Source organism: Chiloscyllium plagiosum, unplaced genomic scaffold (assembly GCF_037043375.1).
Source record: "Chiloscyllium plagiosum isolate Xiang-an unplaced genomic scaffold, Cpla_swu_hap1 HiC_scaffold_14, whole genome shotgun sequence".
In the NCBI taxonomy this organism is placed as follows: domain Eukaryota; kingdom Metazoa; phylum Chordata; class Chondrichthyes; order Orectolobiformes; family Hemiscylliidae; genus Chiloscyllium; species Chiloscyllium plagiosum.
Window position 1 is genome coordinate 66,504,527 of NW_028270152.1, and position 22,072 is coordinate 66,526,598.

The 22,072-nt window shown below is 40.6% G+C and overlaps 1 protein-coding gene across 1 annotated transcript in view; it reads right to left on the bottom strand.

Moving 5' to 3' along the window:
- The window catches only part of LOC148147980 (inositol 1,4,5-trisphosphate-gated calcium channel ITPR1-like), a 211,736-nt gene that overhangs the window by 187,647 nt on the left and 2,017 nt on the right, over positions 1-22,072 (bottom strand). The window contains exon 3 of the mRNA XM_087994501.1: positions 19,229-19,299. Within this exon, the coding sequence (XP_087850627.1) occupies positions 19,229-19,299 (71 nt within the window). The remainder of the gene's footprint in view (positions 1-19,228; positions 19,300-22,072) is intronic.

Below are 22,072 nucleotides of genomic sequence, written 5' to 3' on the forward strand. Positions count from 1 at the left end.
CCTCTGAAAAAGAAAATTGAGGATAGAGTATCCTTGAACCAAGGAACAGCTTTTAGAAATACAGAACACGAGCTTTGTGACACAAGGAACAACAATGCTTTCCTTTCAAATATCTACTGTAACCACCTTTAGGGAGATTACAGTAGAAATAATTCTTGAAGGAGACACCCCAATTAACACCTATTCAAAATCAAAAGTTAAATGCTTGGTTCAAGGTAATGATAAGAACTCACATCTTGCCCACAAAGAGCATGATATATTGTGGAAAAGATTTAGGAATGAATGAGTTAGATTATTTGTGAACAGATGGTTGCGTATCTTCAACCAACACTTCAAGGTGACAGTTTTTTTTGACCATTTGCATTTGGGAAATGAGGGAATGTGTTCATTGCTTGGTGGAAATCCTGAAGTACGATACATACACCGTGCGTTAGCACAGGAGAACTTGACAAAATTCATGCATTTGGAACTAAAAAAAAACTAATTTAAGTTTCACCAGTCTCGCAAATACTTGCCCTCCCCCCCACCATTTGGAACTATATCTTATAAACATATAGTCGTTTTGATGAAGCTACCATCCTAAATGCAGTTTAAGTTTATTTAAGTAGGCATCAACAGTTGCATTTAAAAAAAGGCTTTTGAACGGTTTAGTCATCCTCCTGTGACAACATTGCAAGAACTTGCAATGATTAATTATAGTAAGGACTTGGACCAGGCAATAATCAAATACTCTTTTTTAAAGTTGCAAGACCTGTTGAGCTGCATTAAATCCATCCAAGGACCACCCACAGTGCTTAATTGGATATAGAAAAATGATCCTGAGGAGTCTTACAAGGCTGTAATTAAAGAAGGTCTCTGAAGACAATTGTTCTATCATTTAACAAACACCAAAAAACACCCACAGACTGAATTGTAGACCTCACTCCCCAGCATCTGCCATTTAATGCAATACATGTTCATCGGGAAAATTAAAAACATTAACAGCCCAAATTATACTCTTGAGATATACTAGAGGTTGGAACCATGACAGAATTGGAACTGCAAGTTACTCAGTTACACAGTGATATCTAAATAAATGACAAATCTGGATACTCTAAAGCAGTTAAAAGTGATCAATGAAGCAATGATGTGGTAATACTAAGTATGCTGGGAGTTGATACTCTAAAAAGAAGTGATCCACAGGGACTAAAGTTCATTCCACTGATGATGTTATTCAGACCCCAAGATGATATTTACCACCAACTTAGTAGTTGTTCTCACTAAAGGATTTTTGCTGCTCAGCACAAGGAACCTGCTTCAGCCGCAGGTGTTTAAGGCCTTACCGTATGATGAATGGACCCAAAACATGAATATATTTTTTCCAATTTAAAAAAATGGGAAGGAAAAGAAGCCATCCCTAATATTAGAGTCAAGTGACAAACTCAGTATGCAATGTGATACCAAGTCAGCTATCGTTACTTTTTCCAATAAAGAAAAAACTCATTATGGCCCATTCCACATCAGTAGAATCGAACTAGTGGATCTGCAAGAACTTCAAAATCTTGGGTCTTCTGAAGCGGAATCCTCGTTCCTGTTCTCCCCTTTTGCCCAGACACACACATTTAAAATATACCAGTGGGAGGCCATCTCCCAATTAACACCTCTATTTCCACAACCACTACATTCAAAATTAGTCAGAGCTCGTTTACATGATCAACTCAATGACTCATTTAGAGACATGAATTTAAACATCACCAGAACTTACCACCCTACAGAGTTCATAAGTAGGAAAACTTCATGTGAGCTGAAGTAGAAAACCAGTTGCTGCCAGTACAAGGCCATATTCATTACTGTCATAATGTATTAGGGCAACATTTAATTAAGGCACCCAAAACCTTCCCAAAAAAAGAGGGAAGAGAGCTGCTTTGCTGCATTAAAATATCAATTTACAATTTTGCTTTCAGTATAAAAGGTGTCATACAACAGAAGGTGTGCAAACATTTTCTAAGCCAGGATAACAAGCGCTCTGAACACAAGGAGCAAGTTCCCTCCCTAGAATGCAGCAAATGCTACAAGCAGCAATACACAGCATGAACATATCCACACAAAACATAAGGGAGACAGAGAATAAGACTGATCATGACAAATGCACAGTTGAACATATTGAACAGCACTGATACATGTATTTAATGCTCATTACTTACTTTGCTGGATGGTGTATAGCCAGAGAATTCTAACAAGCAGGAATTTTTAAAAAATTATTATTCCTGGATGCGATGTGGCTGTTGGCTGGCTTGGACATCCCTAATTTCCCAGTTGAGGCCGTAAGATACAGGAATTTGGCCATTCCATCCAATAAGCACTCTCCACCAATCATGGCTGACAGCAAATAAGGAGAGAAATCAAAAGGTAACAGTTCTGATTCAGTAACTCTTCATCTGAGCAAGGGTCTCTGGACCCAAAATGTTAAAGCCATCTCTCCACAGATGCTGCCAGATGTGCTGAATTTTTCCACTTTGTTTGATTTCCAGAATAGGCATTTCTATTTTTTTTTCTTAATTGATCATTGGTCACATCCCCATTTTCCTGCTGTCTCCCCATAATCTTTGATCCCCTTACCAATTAAATCACATTCTGGGTCTGGAGTCACATGGAGACCAGACCAGGTAAAGGTGGCAGATTTGCTTTCCTGAAGGAAAAACCTTCTGGTTGGTTTATAATAATGGTTACAAGTCAACATTAAGCCTTGCTTTTTCATCAATTCCAGATTTTTTTGCATTTAAATTCAAATATCGTTAACTGATTTGACCTCATGTCACCAGAACATGTGCCTGGGCCTCTTGCTTACCAGCCTAGTGACAACACTGCTAATGCCACCTCCTTCCATAGCAAAGTTAAAAACTGAATTTTATCAAAACTGATCATGTTACTTTATGGGAGTGACCATTAATGGTGGACTAGAAAATGCTAACTAGATTATTCTTGGACCTGTCAATTGTAAACATGAGGAAGGACTGAGGCCTATGAAGAAGTTTGAGGAGGAAGCAGAGATCCTGAAACAACAGATTCTCTTCACTTCATAATGTGCGTACACACCTATTTATCACACTGCTGGTCATGACAGATTCTATTTATAGCTTTGTTCATTTTCAAGATAAATACAGCATCTTATCACAGTCAGAGAGAGAGAGAGGGGATCAGCTGCAGCTTTTTCTGAGCTGTGTGGAAATATTATATTTCTTTCTTTCTATCATTACAAGTGAACACCCCGCTTCCTCCCACCCCATAACTTTCCTGGCCCAACTCTAAGTCACAGAAAATAGCAGATGGCTCAGGTTATTCCAAGTGCAGCACAATCAAGAATGTGATAAATGCAGCAAACAGTCAAGAGATTCAAAGTCAAAGTCAGGGTTAAATCCTTGGACCAGAATCAGAGCCCGAGATAACCTACTTGCTGGCAATTTAACAACAAAACTTCTTCTGTACCTTTTAAGTTTGTAAAAGCTAAATCCCAGCTTCAAATAGCAACCATGCCTCAGCGGTAGCAATATCATTCCAGTCAAATGGTTATAGGCTTCAAGTTCCATTCCAGACCATACAGTGCAGGATTCAGGCTGAACCTCTGGAGGCAGTGACAAGGATGTGTCATTTTTAAAACTGGCTTTTTTTATTGAAGGCCCCATCCTCCTGCTTAGGCGCACCAAAAATATCCCATAATACTGCACAGAGAAGGGCCTTAGATTTAGCCTGAAAACTGGGACAATCTATTGTTTTGAAGAACAATGGTTATCTGGTTCATCACCTCATTGCTCTTGGGGAGGGGAGGGAGGGGAGGCAGGGGAAGGTGAGGAACTTTGCTGCTGGGTTCATCTCCAAGCGACAAGCTGTTCAGATCTAATGAACAGTAATGGCAAGAAAGGTTTAATTTAAACAAGGCCTCATTTACAGTCATTACAAATTGTAACATCGTTTGCTCAGTAGCAATGTCACTTTCCAAGCAATCACTGCTCGGATTTGCCTAAAAACAGAGCACTTCCACTTTTTTTCCCCCAATTGAAAAGTCGTTCACCTAGACAAATAGTGCACTAAAATATTACTTGCCCATTTAAGAGCTATGTAGCAAGTTTTCCTATTCAACATTTTCTCATCCCTCTTCCCACACAAGTGTGCTCTTCTAAGGATGTAAACTGGCAGGAATCTAACTTCAAGTTTTGATTTTAAACAAAGTTATGCACATCAAAACTTCATATTTTATGATAAACTTCAGCAAGAGTATAGTATACACAGTTTGCAAAGTTCTTTCAAATAAAGTACTAATCTGGGCAATTTAGAATTATTCTAAATGGACAAATTACACACAGAACAACATACTAATATGTTCAACCCCACACTTTTTTTTAAAAAAAAAGAAAAAAGAAAAACTACTAAAAACAGTACATTCAACAGATTTCAGAGTTTAGGTTCATGCTGACCATGAGGTAAATTTGTGCAATAAATCTCAGAAAGCAACTTTGGGCTTCGCTATCAATCCAGTGATAAAATGGTTCCATTCATTTGGTCGCATTGTGGTTACAAAGTAAATAATTGATTGATTAAATGTAGGATGCCTGGCCTGCATTGTTGATAGAGGAAAAGCTGGAGAAGTAAAATACCTTGTGGTGCAAGAGTGTGTAACACCAATAACTTCTTCAGAGGGCTAGTAATGTCATCACTTTAGACAGTGCTGGTGCACTTTTAGCACCAAGTGCAGATGACCAGACCACATCCAATCTCAGAGCCAACCTTGGAGTATTTTTCTAGCATGAATGAATTAAAGTTTTCTGTTCTCTTGAAGTTTCAAGTTCAAGCTGAAATAAGTGATCATGGCTGACCTGGTTAGAATTGGGAGGGTGTGTGTTTGGAAAAAGAAAATGCAAATTTTCTATATGACAGCGATGAGAAACAGCAGAGGGATATTGGGATTATGGGTGCCCAGATACAAAACAAAAATCAAAGCTAGTGCAAACAGGTGTGAAAACTAATTTTAAAAAGCTCAGTGAGTAGATAGGGGGAAAAAAAAGGAGTTGCACAAGACCTGTGGTCAGACCACATTGGATATACAATCCCAGCTACCTGCAGCAGGTACAGTCATACAAATGCAATTCAGCCACTATGTCTGGCTGTGTTGTCTCATGGTTAATAAGAGAATGCTCATAATAATCATTGCAACTGAACATGTGACCTGGAGGAGTACAGAGGTCTCAAACTCCATCTTGCCCGGAGAACACAATGTATGACACTACTAGAAACATCCTGTTCTAACAGTTTAAATATTCGTAAGACACTGATGTACCTGAAAAATGTTTGAACAATGGTTAGTTGTCAATGTCTGTTAGCTTCTTCAACACCACAATCTATGCGCCTGGTTTGTGATGGTCAGTGTAACCCTTGGAGGCAGGCAAAGCAACATGGGACTGTGTTAATTTCACTGACCACTGCCTTCCAGTAACTATCTAGGATACATACCATCTTACAAAGCAACCAGGAAACGGATTCCTCAAGTACAGTTCCTATTAAATACGTTCAATCATACTTCAACATTAACTCTTTCTCTTCTGATTATTTACGAATAGCTCTAAAAGCTTTTCAAAACAAAAGTGACAGCTGATTAGTAAACAGTTGTGTGCACAATATTGTGAACGAAGAGAAAGACAAAAACTGAATCATTTTAATGGAAGAGTTACAAAAATCATTGCTGAAGGAAGTTGATTGAATAATTTTACAACTGACATCTCACATTTCAATTTCAGAAACAAAGAAGGAAATGTAATTAGTGAATAAACACAGCTGTTTCTGCTCAAAATAAATACAAGATGCTGGAATGACAAGCTTAAATATTTCATTAACGATTAGGGTTTCTCAGCCAGTAGAGCAAGAATCTGTTTTATAACTGGAAATTGAGTGCCCAGGAACTGCATTCAGTTTGGCTGTAGATACTGTATCATAGAATCCCAACAGTGTGGAAACAGGCCCTTCAGCCCAACACTCTCTCCAGAGGATCTGTGTGGACGAGTGTCCCACCCAAGTCCATTCCGCTATATTTACCCTTGACTAATGCACCTAACCTACATATTCCTTAACACTATGAGCAATATAGTATGGCCAATTCACCTAAACTGCACATCTTTGGATTGTAAGAAGAAACCAGAGCACTCAGAGGAAGCCCATGCAGACGTGGACAACTTGCCAACTCCGCACAGAGTCACCCAAGGCTGGAACTGGACCCAGGTCCTCGGCACTGTGAAGCAGCAGTGCTAACCACTGAGCAACTGCTTCAGGAAGAGGAGCTAATGACCCCATAGGGGTCCCAGCAGAGATGCACAGGTACCAAGGTTACAAAAGGTCAAGTAATCAAACAGTGTAAGGTTTATTCCCGAATTTTTATGAGATTAGGTTAGATTCCCTCTAGTATGGAAACCAACCTTTCGGCTCAACAAGTCCACACCTACTCTCCGAAGGGTAACTCACCCAAACCCATTCCCCTATATTTATCGCTGACTAATGCACCTAACACTGGACAATTTAGCATGGCCAGTTCACCCAAACTGCACATCTTTGGATTCTGGGAGGAAACTCACGCAGAAACAGGGAGAATGTGCAAACTCCACACAGACAGACAGACATCAGAGGCAGGAACCGAACCTGGGACCCTGGTGCTTTGAGGCAGCAGTGCTGACCATTGAGCCGCCCAACTGACAGAACCCTGATCATATTGATGGGATTAAAATGACAAACAGAATCAATAGAGTAGAACCGATCTCCTCTGGAGACATGTTATTACGGGCGAAAATCTGGAAGCAACTCATCGTCCATAGGGCAGAAGAATGTGGAACTCTTCGCAAAACAATTGACGTTGGGACAACAGAAATGTCAATATTGCAGAGTCACAAACGCAGCAGATGCAGTGTACTAATCAATGTTCGAAGCCGTCAAACCTCCTTCCAAGATAGGAGGCTGACTTATATGCCAAACAAGTAAAAACAAGGACTACAGATGCTGGAAACCAGATTCTAGATTAGAGTGGTGCTGGAAAAGCACAGCAGTTTAAGCAGCATTCGAGGAGCAGTAAAATTGATGTTTCGGGCAGAGGCAGAATGCCTGCAGGGTGGAGAGATAAATGAGAGGAGGGTAGGGGTGGGGAGAAAGTAGCATAGAGTACAATGGGTGAATGAGGGTGGGGATGAAGGTGATAGGTCAGAGAGGAGGGTGGAGTGGATAGGTGGAAAAGATAGGCAGGTACACCAAGTCATGGGGACAGTGCTGAGCTGGAAGTTGGAACTGAGGTGAGGTGGGGGAAGAGGAAAATGAGGAAACTGAAGTCCATATTGATGCCACGGGGTTGAAGTGCTCCGAGGCAGAAGAAGAGGCGTTCTTCCTCCAGGCATCGGGTGGTGAGGGAGCGGCGGTGAAGGAGGCCCAGGATCTCCATGTCCTCAGCAGAGTGGGAGGGAGAGTTGAAATGTTGGGCCACAGGGCGGTGTGGTCGATTGCTGCAGGTGTCCCAGAGATGTTCCCTAAAGCGCTCTGCTAGGAGGCGTCCAGTCTCCCCAACATAGAGAAGGTCGCATCGGGAGCAACAGATACAATAAATGATATTGGCGGATGTGCAGGTAAAACTTTGATGGATGTGGAAGGCTCCTTTGGGGCCTTGGATGGAGGTGAGGGAGGTGGTGTGGGTGCAGGTTTTGGGGGTGGGGGAGGGAATGTTGGATGATTTGGTTTGGTTTGCCAAGCACAAAGGTGAACCAGTGGAGAGGGTGTGATTGGTCATGTAGTTTGTCATTCATCTTGTGGGATTGCTCCGTGCGCAATGTCCCAAACTCTCACGCATCTCTTGGGAACAATCCAGGTCACCTGCTAAATAACCTTGTAACAGAGGATTAAGTAAAATGCTCATCTGCAGGTCAAAAGTAGACTCAAATTGTATGTGATTATTGCACTTCACAGATGAAAAGGGTCAACCAGAGTGAAAGCAAAGTCATGATTCTGGGAGCTGGAAAACATGTTTCTGCCTTAGGTATCAGGTCAACTTGTATACAGCAACCTCTAGCATTTCTTCTGACTGGGGGAAGAAGGGGTTATGGAGCTAATGTGAATGGTATTCATTATGAAGGAAATGATAGCAGGATATTTCACAAATGAAGTAAAATTGAGTCAACATGGTATTATGAACTGAAGATCATACCTGACAAATTAGTGGCCTTTTAACAAGCATGGTGGATAAGGATTAGATTCCCTCCAGTATGGAACAGGCCCTTCGGCCCAACAAGTCCACACTGACCCTCTGAAGAGTAACCCACCCAGATCCATATTTACCACTGACTAATGCACCTAATACTATGGGCAATTTTAGCTTGGCCAATTCACCTCATCAGCACATTTTGGATTCTGGAAGGAAACCAGAACACCTGGAGGAAACCCATCCAGACACGGGGAGAATGTGCAAACTCCACACAGACAGACAGTCACCCAAGGTTGGAATTGAACCGGAGTCCCTGGCACTGAGGCAGCAGTGCTAACCACTGAGCCATGGTGCCACCCATAAAAAGGGGAAAACAGTAGATGGAGTGTGTTTGGATTTATAAAGACATTTGATAAGCTGCAACATAGAAAACTGCTGTACAAGGGAAAAGTTTTGTGGTATGGAGGATAATAGCATGGATAGAAGATTGGCTAACTAGGATAGTTAAAACAGGAAACAGACTTGGGATAACTTAATTCAGATTGGCAAATTGTTATTGCTAGACAGATAAGTGCTGGGGCTCAACTATTTACAATCCACATTAACAAAGGATTCATATGAATCAAGAACTATGCTCAAGCCAAACCTGCTTATGGTCTAAAGTTGTGAACAAGAAAGTCTGCAAAAGGATTATAGATCTGTTAGAAGAAGGAGGAGTTAAAAATCAGCAGATATGGTACAATGTGAGAAAATGATGTTATCCACTTTGGCAGGAAAAATAGAACTGCAGATTATTTAAATGGCAAAGACTACAGAATGCTGTGATAGAGATCTAGGAGCCCTCATACAGGAATCACAAAAGGGGAAGACGCTGGTACAGGAAGTAATTAAGGAGGCAGTTGGAACGTTAACTTTCATTGCAAGAGGCATGTCGTGTTGGAAAAATCTGCTTACAATCACACAATGTATATTTTAGTGACACCTGGCATACGGTGTTCAGTTTTCATTGTGCTATTTAAAAAGGAGGAACCTACTTGCATTGCAAACAATTTGGAGAAGGTATCTTGGGCTGATTCTGGGAGTAAGTAGCTGTCTTTTGGGTGAAGGTTGAGTTTATACTTAGTAGAATGCCCAAGAATGAAAGGTCATTTCTTTGAACCTTACAAGGTTCTGGGGAAAGCTTGACTAAGGTATTCTGGAAACAAAGGACATTTGCTTTCATGGACAAGTCAAGAGTCTGGAATCAGGGAGCACTGTTTTAAGATAAAGGACCTCCTATTGAAAGGCAGTGAGTGATGGAGAACTGCTGAATTCTAGAATTCACTAATTCAAAAAAGATCAGTGAAAGGTGAGTCATAACAACATTCAAGAGTTGGACGGCTATAGAAGAGTTATGAATAGACTAGTGCAAAATCCACAATCAGACCAACCAAGATCTGGCCAAAAATGGCAGAGCAGATTTGAACACCAAATTGTCTACTCCTATTACTTATCAATGGAATCAAGGGTTGGACCAACCACAATTGTGTGGGGGTGGCACGGCAGCTCAGTGGTTAGCACTGCTGCCTCACAGCAGCAGGAACCCAGGTTTGATTCCAGCCTCGGGCGACTGTCTGTGTGGAGTTTGCACACATTCTCCCCATGTCTGCGTGGGTTTCCTCCCGCAATCCAAAGATGTGCAGGTCAGGCGAATTGGCCATGCAAAATTGCCCATAGTGTTAGGTGCATTAGTCAGAGAGAAATGGGTCTGGGTGGGTTCCTCTTCAGAGGGTTAGTGTGGACTTGTTTGGCTGAAGTGCCTATTTCCACACTGCATGGAATCCAAATCATTTAGATAAATATTGAGTGGGCAGATGGAGTTAAAATTAGATAATGTGAGGTGTTGCATTTTGCCAAGGCAAATCAGGGCAGGACTTATACACTTAATGGTAGGATCCAGGGCAGTGTGACCAAATAAAAGACCTAGGGGTACAGGTGCATAGTTCCTTGAAGTGGATTTGCAGGTAGACAGGGTGATAAAAAGGCATTCAGCATGCTTGCCTCCATTGGTCAGAGCATTGAGTATAGGAATTGGGATGTCATGTTGCAGCTGTACAGGAGGCAGGCCACTTTTAGAATACCACACAAATTCTAGTCATCCTTTTAGATGATGGATGTTGTTAAACTGGAGAGGATGTAGAAAGGATTCACAAGGATTTTGTCAGAGCTCGAGTGTTTGAGATATAGGAGGGGTCGAAGTTTTCTTCCACGCCTCACCCCACAACATCAGAGGGGCATGGGGTGAATAGCCAAGGTCTTTTTCCCAGATAGGGAGTCCAGAATTAGAGGGAATGGCTTTAAAAAGATGAGATGAGAGGGAAAGATAAGAAAAAAAGGACCTCAGGAGTAATTCTATTTTTAAAAACAGAGGGTGGTGCATGTATGGAACAAGCTGCCAGAAGCAGCTGCGGAAGCTGACAATTACAAGATTGAAGGCGGCACCTAAATGGGTTTATGAATAGGTGGTGTTTCGAGGGAGGTGGGTAGAGGTCAGATTTGGATGTCTGGTCAGCACAGATGAGTTGGACCCAGGGAGCTGTTTCTTCTTTATAACTCCATGACCCTATGGCTCAGGAGAGTAAAGTTAACTTCCACTGTTCTAAAATAAACATGGGAAACCAGACGGACATTCAATGGACAGCCAGCCAGCCTTTGGCCAGATGGCATGAGGAGATTCCCAGACACCTCACTCCCTCAAAAAAAAAAGTCAGATCAAAGACGAGTACAAGAATTTACCTTGGAAGGATTCTCTTATGTTCTAGGGTTCTAGATCTTTTCACTGAAATTAACCCAACTGGTGAGGAGTTTGTTATGGACCAGGCTAGACAACCTCAAAAGCACTGAAGTAGCCCATACCCCGACTTTGCTAGTTGTTGCAAGCAGGTGCTACATGGATATTGCAGGAGAGATGCCGCTGGTTAAAACATTTAGTTTAAAACAAAATCTGATTTTCTTTACATGATGACTGAATGAAACAAAACAGAAGAGAATAGAACGCCAAATAATAACCTATCCAAAAACCCGGCAGATCATCCCCAACTTTGCTGTTCCAAATACTTGCAACAATCCCAACAAACATCCATTGGCACAAAAGGTAAAAAGCAAACACAGGGGCTACAGGACAGAGAGCATGGACGTGCTTCTCTTGGGTCCAGCAGCTTCACAATTACCTGACTGCTTTCAGTGAATAGCCAGACTGCTGAAAACCAAACCAGAGGAAAGCTGAGCTGGGAGAACTGGCCGCTCTCCTTTCATGTACAAGTGTGAAATGCTGGAAAAGCACACAGCAGGTCAGGCAGCATCAGAGGAGCAGAAGAATCAATGTTTCAGGTAAGAGCCCTTCATCAGGAAGGAGGCTGGGCAACAGCCTTTTATTTCATTGTACTCAGGTTTATTTTTAAAACGAACTTGAAATCCTTTTGCCTGAGGCAGCATCTGTTAGCTATCAAATTGGCCCCAAAACCCATCCAAGCCCAGACTTTTCAGAACCTGGGTCTCTCAGGACATCTGGAAAACAAAAAACATCGAAAGGACAAAAATAATCTTAAAGAGGAGCAACATCACAAGTCAAATGACCATGATCAGGCTCTCCTTCTAGTCGAGGGACAATTATGGAGAGATCGCGGTGGGTAAATGCAAGGATGGGAGGAAACAAGTACAGTGCAGAAAGTGGTGAAAAGGTAAAGTATGTGATCAAAATTACAAATGCAGAGAGGACAGAAACACTTTCAGCAAAAGAACAAAAACAGTAGTCGGATGACAACAAAAAAAACTTTCATAAAATTTGTCCAAGTAATGGAGTACATGGCTGAAAGACTTCAAAGGTGTCATTGGGTCAGACTAACGTAAATAAAGTGCAATTGAAAGGCACAGGGTCAATTAATCCACAGGCAAGTCTTATAAGTGAGGATTGTCAACACAAGTAGCTCTGGGGAAATGATAATGCAAAATAGCAAGCACCAAAATTCAGTTTTCGGGGAGTCAACTTCAAGTTATTGCACATTTGACAAACTTAGGAAAGTGCAAGTCACAAAAACTTTGATTATTGACAATTTTAGAGCTTTAGCATTTTTAATTTATTAAAACATACACCTAGTAGAAAGCGAGGACTGCAGATGCTGGAGATCAGAGTCGAGAGTGTGATCTCGGAATGATAAAGGGCTTGTGCCCAAAACGTGGATTCTCCTGCGCCTCAGATGCTGCCTGACCTGCTGTGCTTTTCCAGCATCACATTCTAAACATACACCTAGACAAAAACAGGCATTTTTTTCACTGCACATTTCTACAATGTTAGAGAGTCATAGAGACATACAGCACAGAAAACAGGATCTTCAGTCCAGCTTGTCCATGCCGACCAGATATCCCAATCCAATCTAGTTCCACCTACTACATCCCTCCAAACCCTTCCTATTCATATGGCTTTTAAATGTTGCAATTGTACCAGCCTCCACCACTTCCTCTGGCAGCTCATTCCATACACGTACCACCCTGTGTGAAAAGGTTGCCCCTTAGGTCTCATATCTTTCCCCTCTCACCCTAAACCTATGCCCTCTACTTCTGGACTCCCCCACCTCAGGAAAAAGACTTTGCCTATTTATCCTATCCATGGCCCTCATGATTTTGTAAACCTCTATAAGGTCACCCCTCAGCCTCCGATGCTCCAGGGAAAACAGCCCCAGTCTGTTCAGCCTCTTCCTGTAGCTCAGGATCCTCCAACTTTGGCAACATCCTTGTAAATCTTTTCTGAACCCTTTCAAGTTTCACAACATCTGTCTGATAGGAAGGAGACCAGAATTGCATGCAATTTCCAACAGTGGCCTAACCAATGTCCTGTACAGCCGCAACATGACCTCCCAACTCCTGTACTCAATACTCTGACCAATAAAGGAGAGCATACCAAACGCCTTCTTCACTATCCTATCTACCTGCGACTCCACTTTCAAGGAGCTATGAACCTGCACTCCAAGGTCTCTTTGTTCAGCAACACTCCCTAGGACCTTACCATTAAGTGTATAAATCCTGCTAAGATTTGGAGATGCCAGTGTTGGACTGGGTTGTATAAAGTTAAAAATCACAAGCACCAGGTTATAGTCCAACAGATGTAATTGAAAGCACTAACTTTCAGAGCGCATCAATCAGCTGAAGGAGCAGTGCTTTGGAAGCACTAGCTTTTGGAGTGCTGCTCCATCAGGTGGTTGATGTGCTCTGAAAGCTAGTGCTTCCAATTAAACCTGTTGGACTATAACCTGGTGTTGAGAGTTTTAACTTAGTCCTGCTAAGGAGATACTTTCCCAAAATGCAGCACCTCATATTTATCTAAATTAAACTCCATCTGCCACTCCTCAGCCCATTGGCCCATCTGAGCAAGATCCCATTGTAATCGGAGGTAACCTTCTTTGCTGTCCATACACCTCCAATTTTGGAGTCATCTGAAGACTTACTAACTACACTTCTTATGCTCACACCCAAATCATTTTATATAAAGTGAGGAAAAGTAGTAGACCTATGTTTCTTCTTTCTGGAGCTCCAACAAAAGTCAACATGGTTTTCAAATTGGGGTGTTGAACATTTGCAAGGTCAGAAGTGAAGTGATTCCCAAGCAGAGCCAGCAAAAAGAGGCCAGCCTAATGAAGGATGGAGATGTATGCTCTTCAGATATATAGCACTGAGTAATCTGGACACCATATCCTGGAGAGAGTACAGAGAGAACAGCATGCAGAACAACATCTCATACTTTTTAAGTGTATAGCTTTCTTCAAATATAACAATGTGTTGCTGCACTTGACAGGAGACCTGCTATCATGTTGTGCCACATTTATCTATGTTGCACAGCTCCCATACATCCATGTTGCTTATCTGCAAGCTGCGATGTCGGACATCCAACTACAGAGAGTTTGCTCCTTCTTTCTGGTGTCTATTTTACCCTGTGGAAGAGATCTCCAACTTTACAGCTCTGATCAAGCAGGTAAAACTCTTCTGCAGGTCACTTAAATTTGTTTTGCTCTTAAAATGTCAAGTTCCTCTTAAATGTTTCTTTTGGTGAATTTTTAGACTTCCATCTCAGTCCTTTGAAGTGTGAATACTATTTCCTCCCTACAGATTTGTTTATTCCTTCATGAGCACCACACAAGTGTATTCAAGATGTCTCTCTCTGCAATATATGCCTCATGATAGAAGTCACAGAAGATCATAGACTAGGAAGGACATAATTACATTTCAAACCCAAAACAGTTTTTGGTTAGGTTTGAGGCAAAAAGTAAAAATGGAGAGAATGTAGCAACTTTTGCCCCTTGTCACCAGCTCAAACGTTTTGCTGATACATCCTTTATCTTCACAAAGATCACTTCTGGCCATCTTCTGTCTAATGTTTACACCACATCTGCCATTTTCTGTTTTCATTTATCCTAAGCAAATCTATCACCAGGTTTCAGTGTGACACTTCCCTTCTCATATTCCTTCAAACCATCATTTGTTTTGCTTTCTTTTGGTGTGTATTCAATCCATATTCTAAGCTTCTAGTTGTTACTCATCTGTGATATTTTGTAGGGCCACTTTGGTTTCTGCAATTAGTGCTGAGTCAGTATACTACATTATGTCCCAGCATCACAGATGCCAGCCTTCAGCCAATTTCATTAGCCAGGTCTTGATATCACATGAAACATATGACAGCACTGTATACTGCAAAGGCTATTGGACCCTGACAACATTCCAGCAGTAGTACTTAAGACTTGCCCTCCCAAGCATGCCACAACTAAGCTGCTCCAGTATACAAACACTGGCACCTTCAAGAGTAAAAACTGCCCAGTTTAATGTCCTGTGTGCGCGCACACACACACACACACACAAATCCAAACTAGATAGTGAACCAGAAGACAACCTAGACAGCACCTTTTAAAAACATGACTACTACCACCATCTAGAAGTACAAGGGCAAAGATACAGGGGACCCATAACCTACAGGTTCCCCTAAAAAGCTGCTCACCCCCCCCCCCCACCATTCCTTCCGTGTCACTGGTTTACATTCTGGCAACTCCCTCCCTAACAGCATTGTAGATATATCTACACAAAACAGGCTGCAGTAGAATCATACAGCACAGAAACAGACCCTTCAGTCCCATCAGTCCATACTGAACATAATTCCAAAGTAAACTAGTCCCACCTGCCTGCTCCTGGCCCATATCCATCCAAACCTTTCCTATTCATTCTGTGCAAGTGTCTTTTAAAACATTGCAGTTGTACCCACAACCACCACTTCAAAAGTTCATTTCACACATGAACCACCCAGTGTAAAAGCTTTGCCTTCATGCCTTAAAGATCGCTCTCCTTAAAAAGAAGTGCCCCTCGTCTTGAAATCCAACATCCTCAGGAAAAGACAACTACCAATAACTATCCACATATCTCATGACCTTCTGTAAGGTCACCCTCTCAACCTCCTGTGCTCCAGTGAAAAAAAAAGGTCCCAGCCTTGCTTTATAACCTTCCAAATCCAGCAACATCCCAGTAAATCTAGTCAATCCTCTCCATTTTAAGTAATATCCTTGTTATAACTGGGCATCCAGAACTGGACGCAGTATTCCAGAAATTCAAAGAGGCAGCTCACCACATCCGTTTCAAGGGCAATAACAGACAGTTAATAAATGCTGGCCCAGCCAGGGACACATTCCCCGGGTGATTTTTAAAAAGTAAATGCTCTGCCTCTAATTTTTAAATCACTTGAATAAGATCTGAATATTTGATTTGTGTAGAGACTTAAATGTTGATGACAGTAAGCAGCCTTTTTACATTCCTTGCGTCACTTCAATCATTGTTCTTTTTCTACACCAGCACTCACTTTGTCACAATTAAAAAGCTCTGGATAAATCTCACATCTTTAATGTCAATGTCACATTTCTGTCAGTCACACTTCTGTCAGCTTTCAGTGATAAATACAATTGAATTTTTTTTCCATGGGCGATGAAGCCTATGTTCTTGTTTACTTTACCATTTATTTGATAATGTTTAAGTTAAATATTCCCTTGATGGCTCCTGTACCACACATACTGAATGCTGAGGACCCCAAGCTTTTGTGGACAGCTGAACACATATGGCACATTATAAAAGGGGGCAATTGGTGAATGGCCAATATAGGACATTCTAGACTGTAACACTGCTTCACTTAAATGCTATATCTTTTCACTTGCAGAAATTAGGAGCAATGCTCCAAAGAATGCAGGGCTGGATACCAACTTAGCATTCCCAGATTGTATGATCTCACGAAGAAATTCAGATGGTTTCCAAATAGAGCACCAATAATCGTCTGCACAAAGTAGGTACCGAGTATTACATATTCAGGGCTAAAGTGGTCTCCAACTAATTTCAAGTATTGCTGCCAAACCTCTATCTGCTAACTAGCAGCGGCCATTATCAAACTCTCAGAAGAGGAGTTATCAGATTCAAAAGGTCAACTCTGCTTTCCTCTACACTGATGCTGACAGATCTGTTGGGTTTCTCAAGCACTTGCCATTTTTATCTCGAAATTCTATCATCTGCAGTATTTTGCTCGTTCTTTTTGATTTCTCCTTGATCACATGACTGATGGGGCAGACAGGGCATTCAATCAAGAACCAAGGTTGCCTGGGACAGACTGTGGAGCATCTGTCTAGTATTCTTTGTATCTGAACAAGAATAAATGATTCCACTGTTGAGGGTTTCAAGGAAGTGCTCAGCAGAAAATTTCAATTTTCTAACTGCAGTAAAAACATGCAAAAACAAAGCATAGCATTCTAAAGTTTTTACCGATCCTGACTTGCATTGTGCCTTTTCAGTGGTGAAGACTCCAGCAAACCACTGGCTGGTGTAGGCAAGTCACAAGGAAGTGAAGCACCAAAAATGAGTCAAATTAAAATTAAGTTGGCAGAACAATCAAACTTGTTATTTTACATGACGATAATTAACTCCATGCTATAACTGTCACAAGTACAGGCCAGAGTTCAGCAATGCCAAAAATAAACGTGAATACAAGAAAAGAAAAGGAAATTTCACCACCAATATTCAGTGCTTCTGCTGATAAATCTCTTCCTGAATATACTGCATCATCCCAGTGTTAAAATTTCATCTCTTAAGTCATTCCTAAACCCACTGGTCTTTCCCACCCTCTCAACACAAGATCACTGTTAGCCCATAAACCACAGTACACTGTCAGCTCCTTAACCATTTGTGCTTACATCTTCTCAAATCAAAGGTTTCACCAAAACCAATTTCACTATGTCACTGTCCAATATGCAGCCACACCAGCATACTAAACGCAGAGAAATGCTTTCACAGAATTTCAAATGCTTCAGTGTTTCCAAAGTGAGATTAATTACATAGACTTGACTATTGGAGCACCAGTCCAAAGTAAATTTCAGTACAGCACCTAAAAAAGGTGCTACTCTGAAGTAGTGTCCTTACTTCTGGATTAGAAGGACTGGATTCAAGTTCTGCCTGCTCCAAAAGTGTATCCTAGTATCTGAACAGGTTAATTCAAAACATCCAAAATGATATCTACTCCCTAAAAAGGAGTAGTGGAGAAAACAAAGTTCAAAGAAGCTGATATGCCTCCACTGGCAAATTAATCTGCATTTAAAAGGTGCTATGTTTGTACATAATATGTAGAATCGTCAAGTGATGATAATCTTGATCCAATTTTTTTTTTTAAAAAAGTGTGTGTGATGGATTGGTATTGATGTTTAAAACACTGACACTGCAACACAGAACACACAACACACCCACATTTTGTGGAAAGTTTAGCTTCCCATATTATGTTCAGAGACTAGTTCTCTTAAAAGCTATGCAGACACTCATTTCATAGGGATCTTTCAAACTGGATTTGTTTGCACTATAAAATGCAGCTCATAAAAATGTCTGGAGTTGGCTGCATGTTTTGGTCTAAGCCCTCTATGCAACAGCATAAGTTTTTGGGGTGAATATATATTTCCACTTCAGTCCTTTTCTTGGTGCGATAATGTATCTAAGTGCGATACATTAATAGCAAAATTGCCTGGAGGATCCTAGAAATAGCTTGCTTCACTGTACAGCAGACATGGTGGCCAGTTTAAAAGAAAGTCATTAATGTCTCTGCTATAGTAACGGCAAGAGAAGGTTGACATGGCATGTGAAGTGTTTGCACAATAACATCGTTCACAGTAACAGTTCAAAACTATAATCATTAACCCAGTAGCTACATTATATCAACATAATACTGCCAAATCATGATAAAATAAGACACTTGCAAGAGTTTTGTTTAATCAGATGCTGGTCCATGTGAGTACAATTAAAAAAAAACACATCTTAGTCAGTCACAAAAACAAATACATCCACACATGTACAAATGGAGGCTGGGACGGAAGAGATAGTACATCAGAAATAAGTTTGCTGACTGATATTCAGCCACCCCCCCCCCCCCAAAAAGAATTTCCTTTAAAACCAATGGCGAATCAATGATATCAGCCTCCAGCCTCCTCGTTACCCAGTCTCAGATAATGAAATTTGAAAGGATTGACAACACTAAACCAAAGATGAATTCCAGCTAAACCAACAATCTCAAAACCTCAATTAATAATTTCAGTTACCTTGTTTAAAAAAAGGGCATGAAGCAAATACCAAAATTTACACCCAGTGGTCTTACAGTATGAGCCATCTTTAATTGTTGGTTTTACACCCAGGCATCCATGTTAGCCAAAAGGAAAAAAAACATGCAAAGTTACTCTCATACTTTTAACAAAGATTTGCAGTCGCTCAGCCTCAACACTTACTATAATCAAATTCTCACTAGAAAAGGGTCATAGCATGTGCCATCTCAAACATGTCATTCAAACCAATACAGGCACTTTATTTTTAGCCTGTGGATTATTGAAATCAAGACCTCTTAATAGCAATGTCTATCAATACGGTTGTCAGCAAACATTTGTTAGATATTAACATTGCTAATTTTCTGTACTTTAAAGCTTGTAGGCTTCAGACTGCACTTACCTCTGAATTTCTTAGGTGGGTTGTTCAAGTCTCCAGCATCTGGCTGCACCACACATCGGTCATCTACAAGGCTATCAAAGAAATTTTTAAAAAAGGCTGTTACATAAACCTCAAGACACTCCATTTTTATTATTGGCTCTCTATTACTTTGTTAATTTTGGTTCTTTTCCTCTTATTGCAATTGACAATTCCCAACTCCATTGAGGCAACGTAGTGCACATAGAATGAGATCAAGGAGATTCCCTCATGCTAGCATCTCCTTCAGAATGCCACCAACCGAACAGTACATTGCTGAATGCTTTAGGTGAGCATTATCTCATGCAATGCATCAGCTTAACATTGGTAGGAGCAAAAATTAGGAAATCTCTTCCAGATGACCAAATAAAATATCAAAATACAAAAATGAACAACTAATGCAGTTTCAAAACAGAAGATCTTGTTTGTCCAAAATTTAGCAAGCTGGACATGTAATGAATCTGGATTGTAATAGAGATAGCTAATGAGGGTGCTGGACATGTAATGAATCTAGATTATCAAAAAATGCTTTTGAAAATATGTCACATAATGAACCATTAAGGTTAAAGTATATGGAAGTCAGGAGACAAGTAGCATGGAATGGATTGCCAGTTGGCTCCAATGTAGAAACAAGAGGGAATAAAAGGTACAGTAGTTATTCAGAGAGTGTCAAAGTGGAAAGTAATGGTCCATAAGGTTCAGTGCTGACCACTGCTAGTCACTTTTGATTACAGGTCTAAATTGTAAGTTCAAAATTTGCTGCAGCAACAATTGCAGGAAAACAGTCATGACAGGAGAGACTGCAAAAATTTACAGGCAGACATTTGTGAACATGCAACACAGACAAACTACTGGGCAAATTAGTAAAACGGAAGGTAGCACATTTTGGAATTTATTATTTGCAATATGTAAATCTCGGTAGGGCAAAGGAAGATGGGGATTTTTGAATACAAATATGCCAATCACAAAAAGTTGCACCCAACTAGGCAAGAAAACTGGCATAGTGCGACCCCAAGCCGTTTTAAATTCAAGCTTTTCCCAAATCATTGCACATTTAAAAGAGGAGATTAAACTTCAGAACTCAGTGATCAAAAACCTGGAACCCGTCAGTTCATTTTGGTGAATCTATCCAAAAAGATGACCAAAACTGATGCACTTCTGATCTGCAATTACTCAACCAAAAGCAGGAAAAACATTTGAAATAATATGTTTAACTTTGTTCATCCACCCTCCACGCAAAATCATCAGGGCAGAGCACAATAGTGGGAGCAGTCAAAGAATATCAGTGAGGAGGAACTGTGTGTCTAGGCGAGAGAGAGATGTATGGAATGAAGAAGTTTGTCGCTATGAAAACAAATCAAATCGAAGTTTGAGAATTAGTCAATTTAAGTATGCAGATAATTCTTTGAGAAAATTTAAAAAGAGAGTTGGGCTGTTAAAAAGTTAACAGCTTGTTAAAAGTTAAAAACATTATGTTTCTTATACTAATGCAGTTGCATTAGCAACAATCTTCCCCCAAAACCAATTGCACGTAGTATGCTTTTTTCGCAATTTCTCTCAAAATAGATTAAATGATATTTCAAACAGTTACCTGACCATGGACGCCTACTAATACAGTGACAAAGACATTTGAACAGATGCTAATGATTAAAGCGTGGGGTGGACATAGCAGTGAAGCAGTGTCGAATCACAGGCTGCATTCAGGAAATCCAATTCTAATTTTCACACTTAGAATGCTCAAAAAAAAGTTTCACATATTGCTTGACATTTCAGAAAATGCTTTGCAAGCTTTAAAGACCCCATGTTTAGACATAAGGCATCAATCATTCCATTCCCAGCTCTAGCCAACCCTCAAAAGCCATTTACACCCAGGAAATTGAGCAAGCAATCCACCCTGCTCTCCCTCAAAAACATTCCTAACTGCAACAATGGGGTCAAAAAAAAAAAAAGTATCTGCATTCAAAACAGCAGAAAAAAAAACCCCACCACTTGTCAGGGGTGGAGGGGGGGGGGGGGTGGTGATGGAAGCTGAAGAAGCAGTCAACATTTCAAAGTCATAACCTTCAAATGGTACTGTAGTGCTTTTCTCCATGGGAATGAATAAAAATCTATTCAGGTGTTGTCTCAGCACTTAGATTCCTAAACTTCTTTCCTTAAAAAAGGCTCATTCCAGGGGAAATAGTTATACAAAACCCCATCAAGATGAACCAATCTTTATTTTCAGGCTAGACAAAGCACCATCAAGCTATTTGATCAGCACACTACTTACAGAACTAAAACCCAACCAGAGAAAAAGAATTTTTTTAAAAAAAGGGTAAATTTGAAGTGAGCCAAAAGGCTTTGTTAACAGAAAACAGTCGAGATAATCTACTCTGTAGCTGTAATGCCCATTTCTACATTCCCCTCTTTTACTCTGAAGTACTTATCTAAAGATCTTATTTGCCTGGCTAGCACACAATACAATACTTTTCTCTGTATCTCAGTACATCTGACAAGTAGTCAAATCAAACTTCCTTTAGGAAAGAAAGGACATTGGTTTTGGACTTACCAAAACAGAGAAGAGCACAATGGAGAGGTGAACACTTAGTGAAAGAATTTCAACAAAATGAATAGAAGGTTTAGTTTCCAATGGCATTTGTTTCCAATGGAGGGCAAAACTAGTGGAAAGTGCATTAGGGACCAGAGTTGGCCAAATGCCAAGTTATTGAAGAGCTATTGTCCTCTATCGGCTGGAAAGGCACCATTAAAGGAAAGCTCAGGAACTGAAGCACTGTTGGAGGTTTAGCCTTTTATTAGCCCAACATCAATGATGGCAATTCCAATATGACC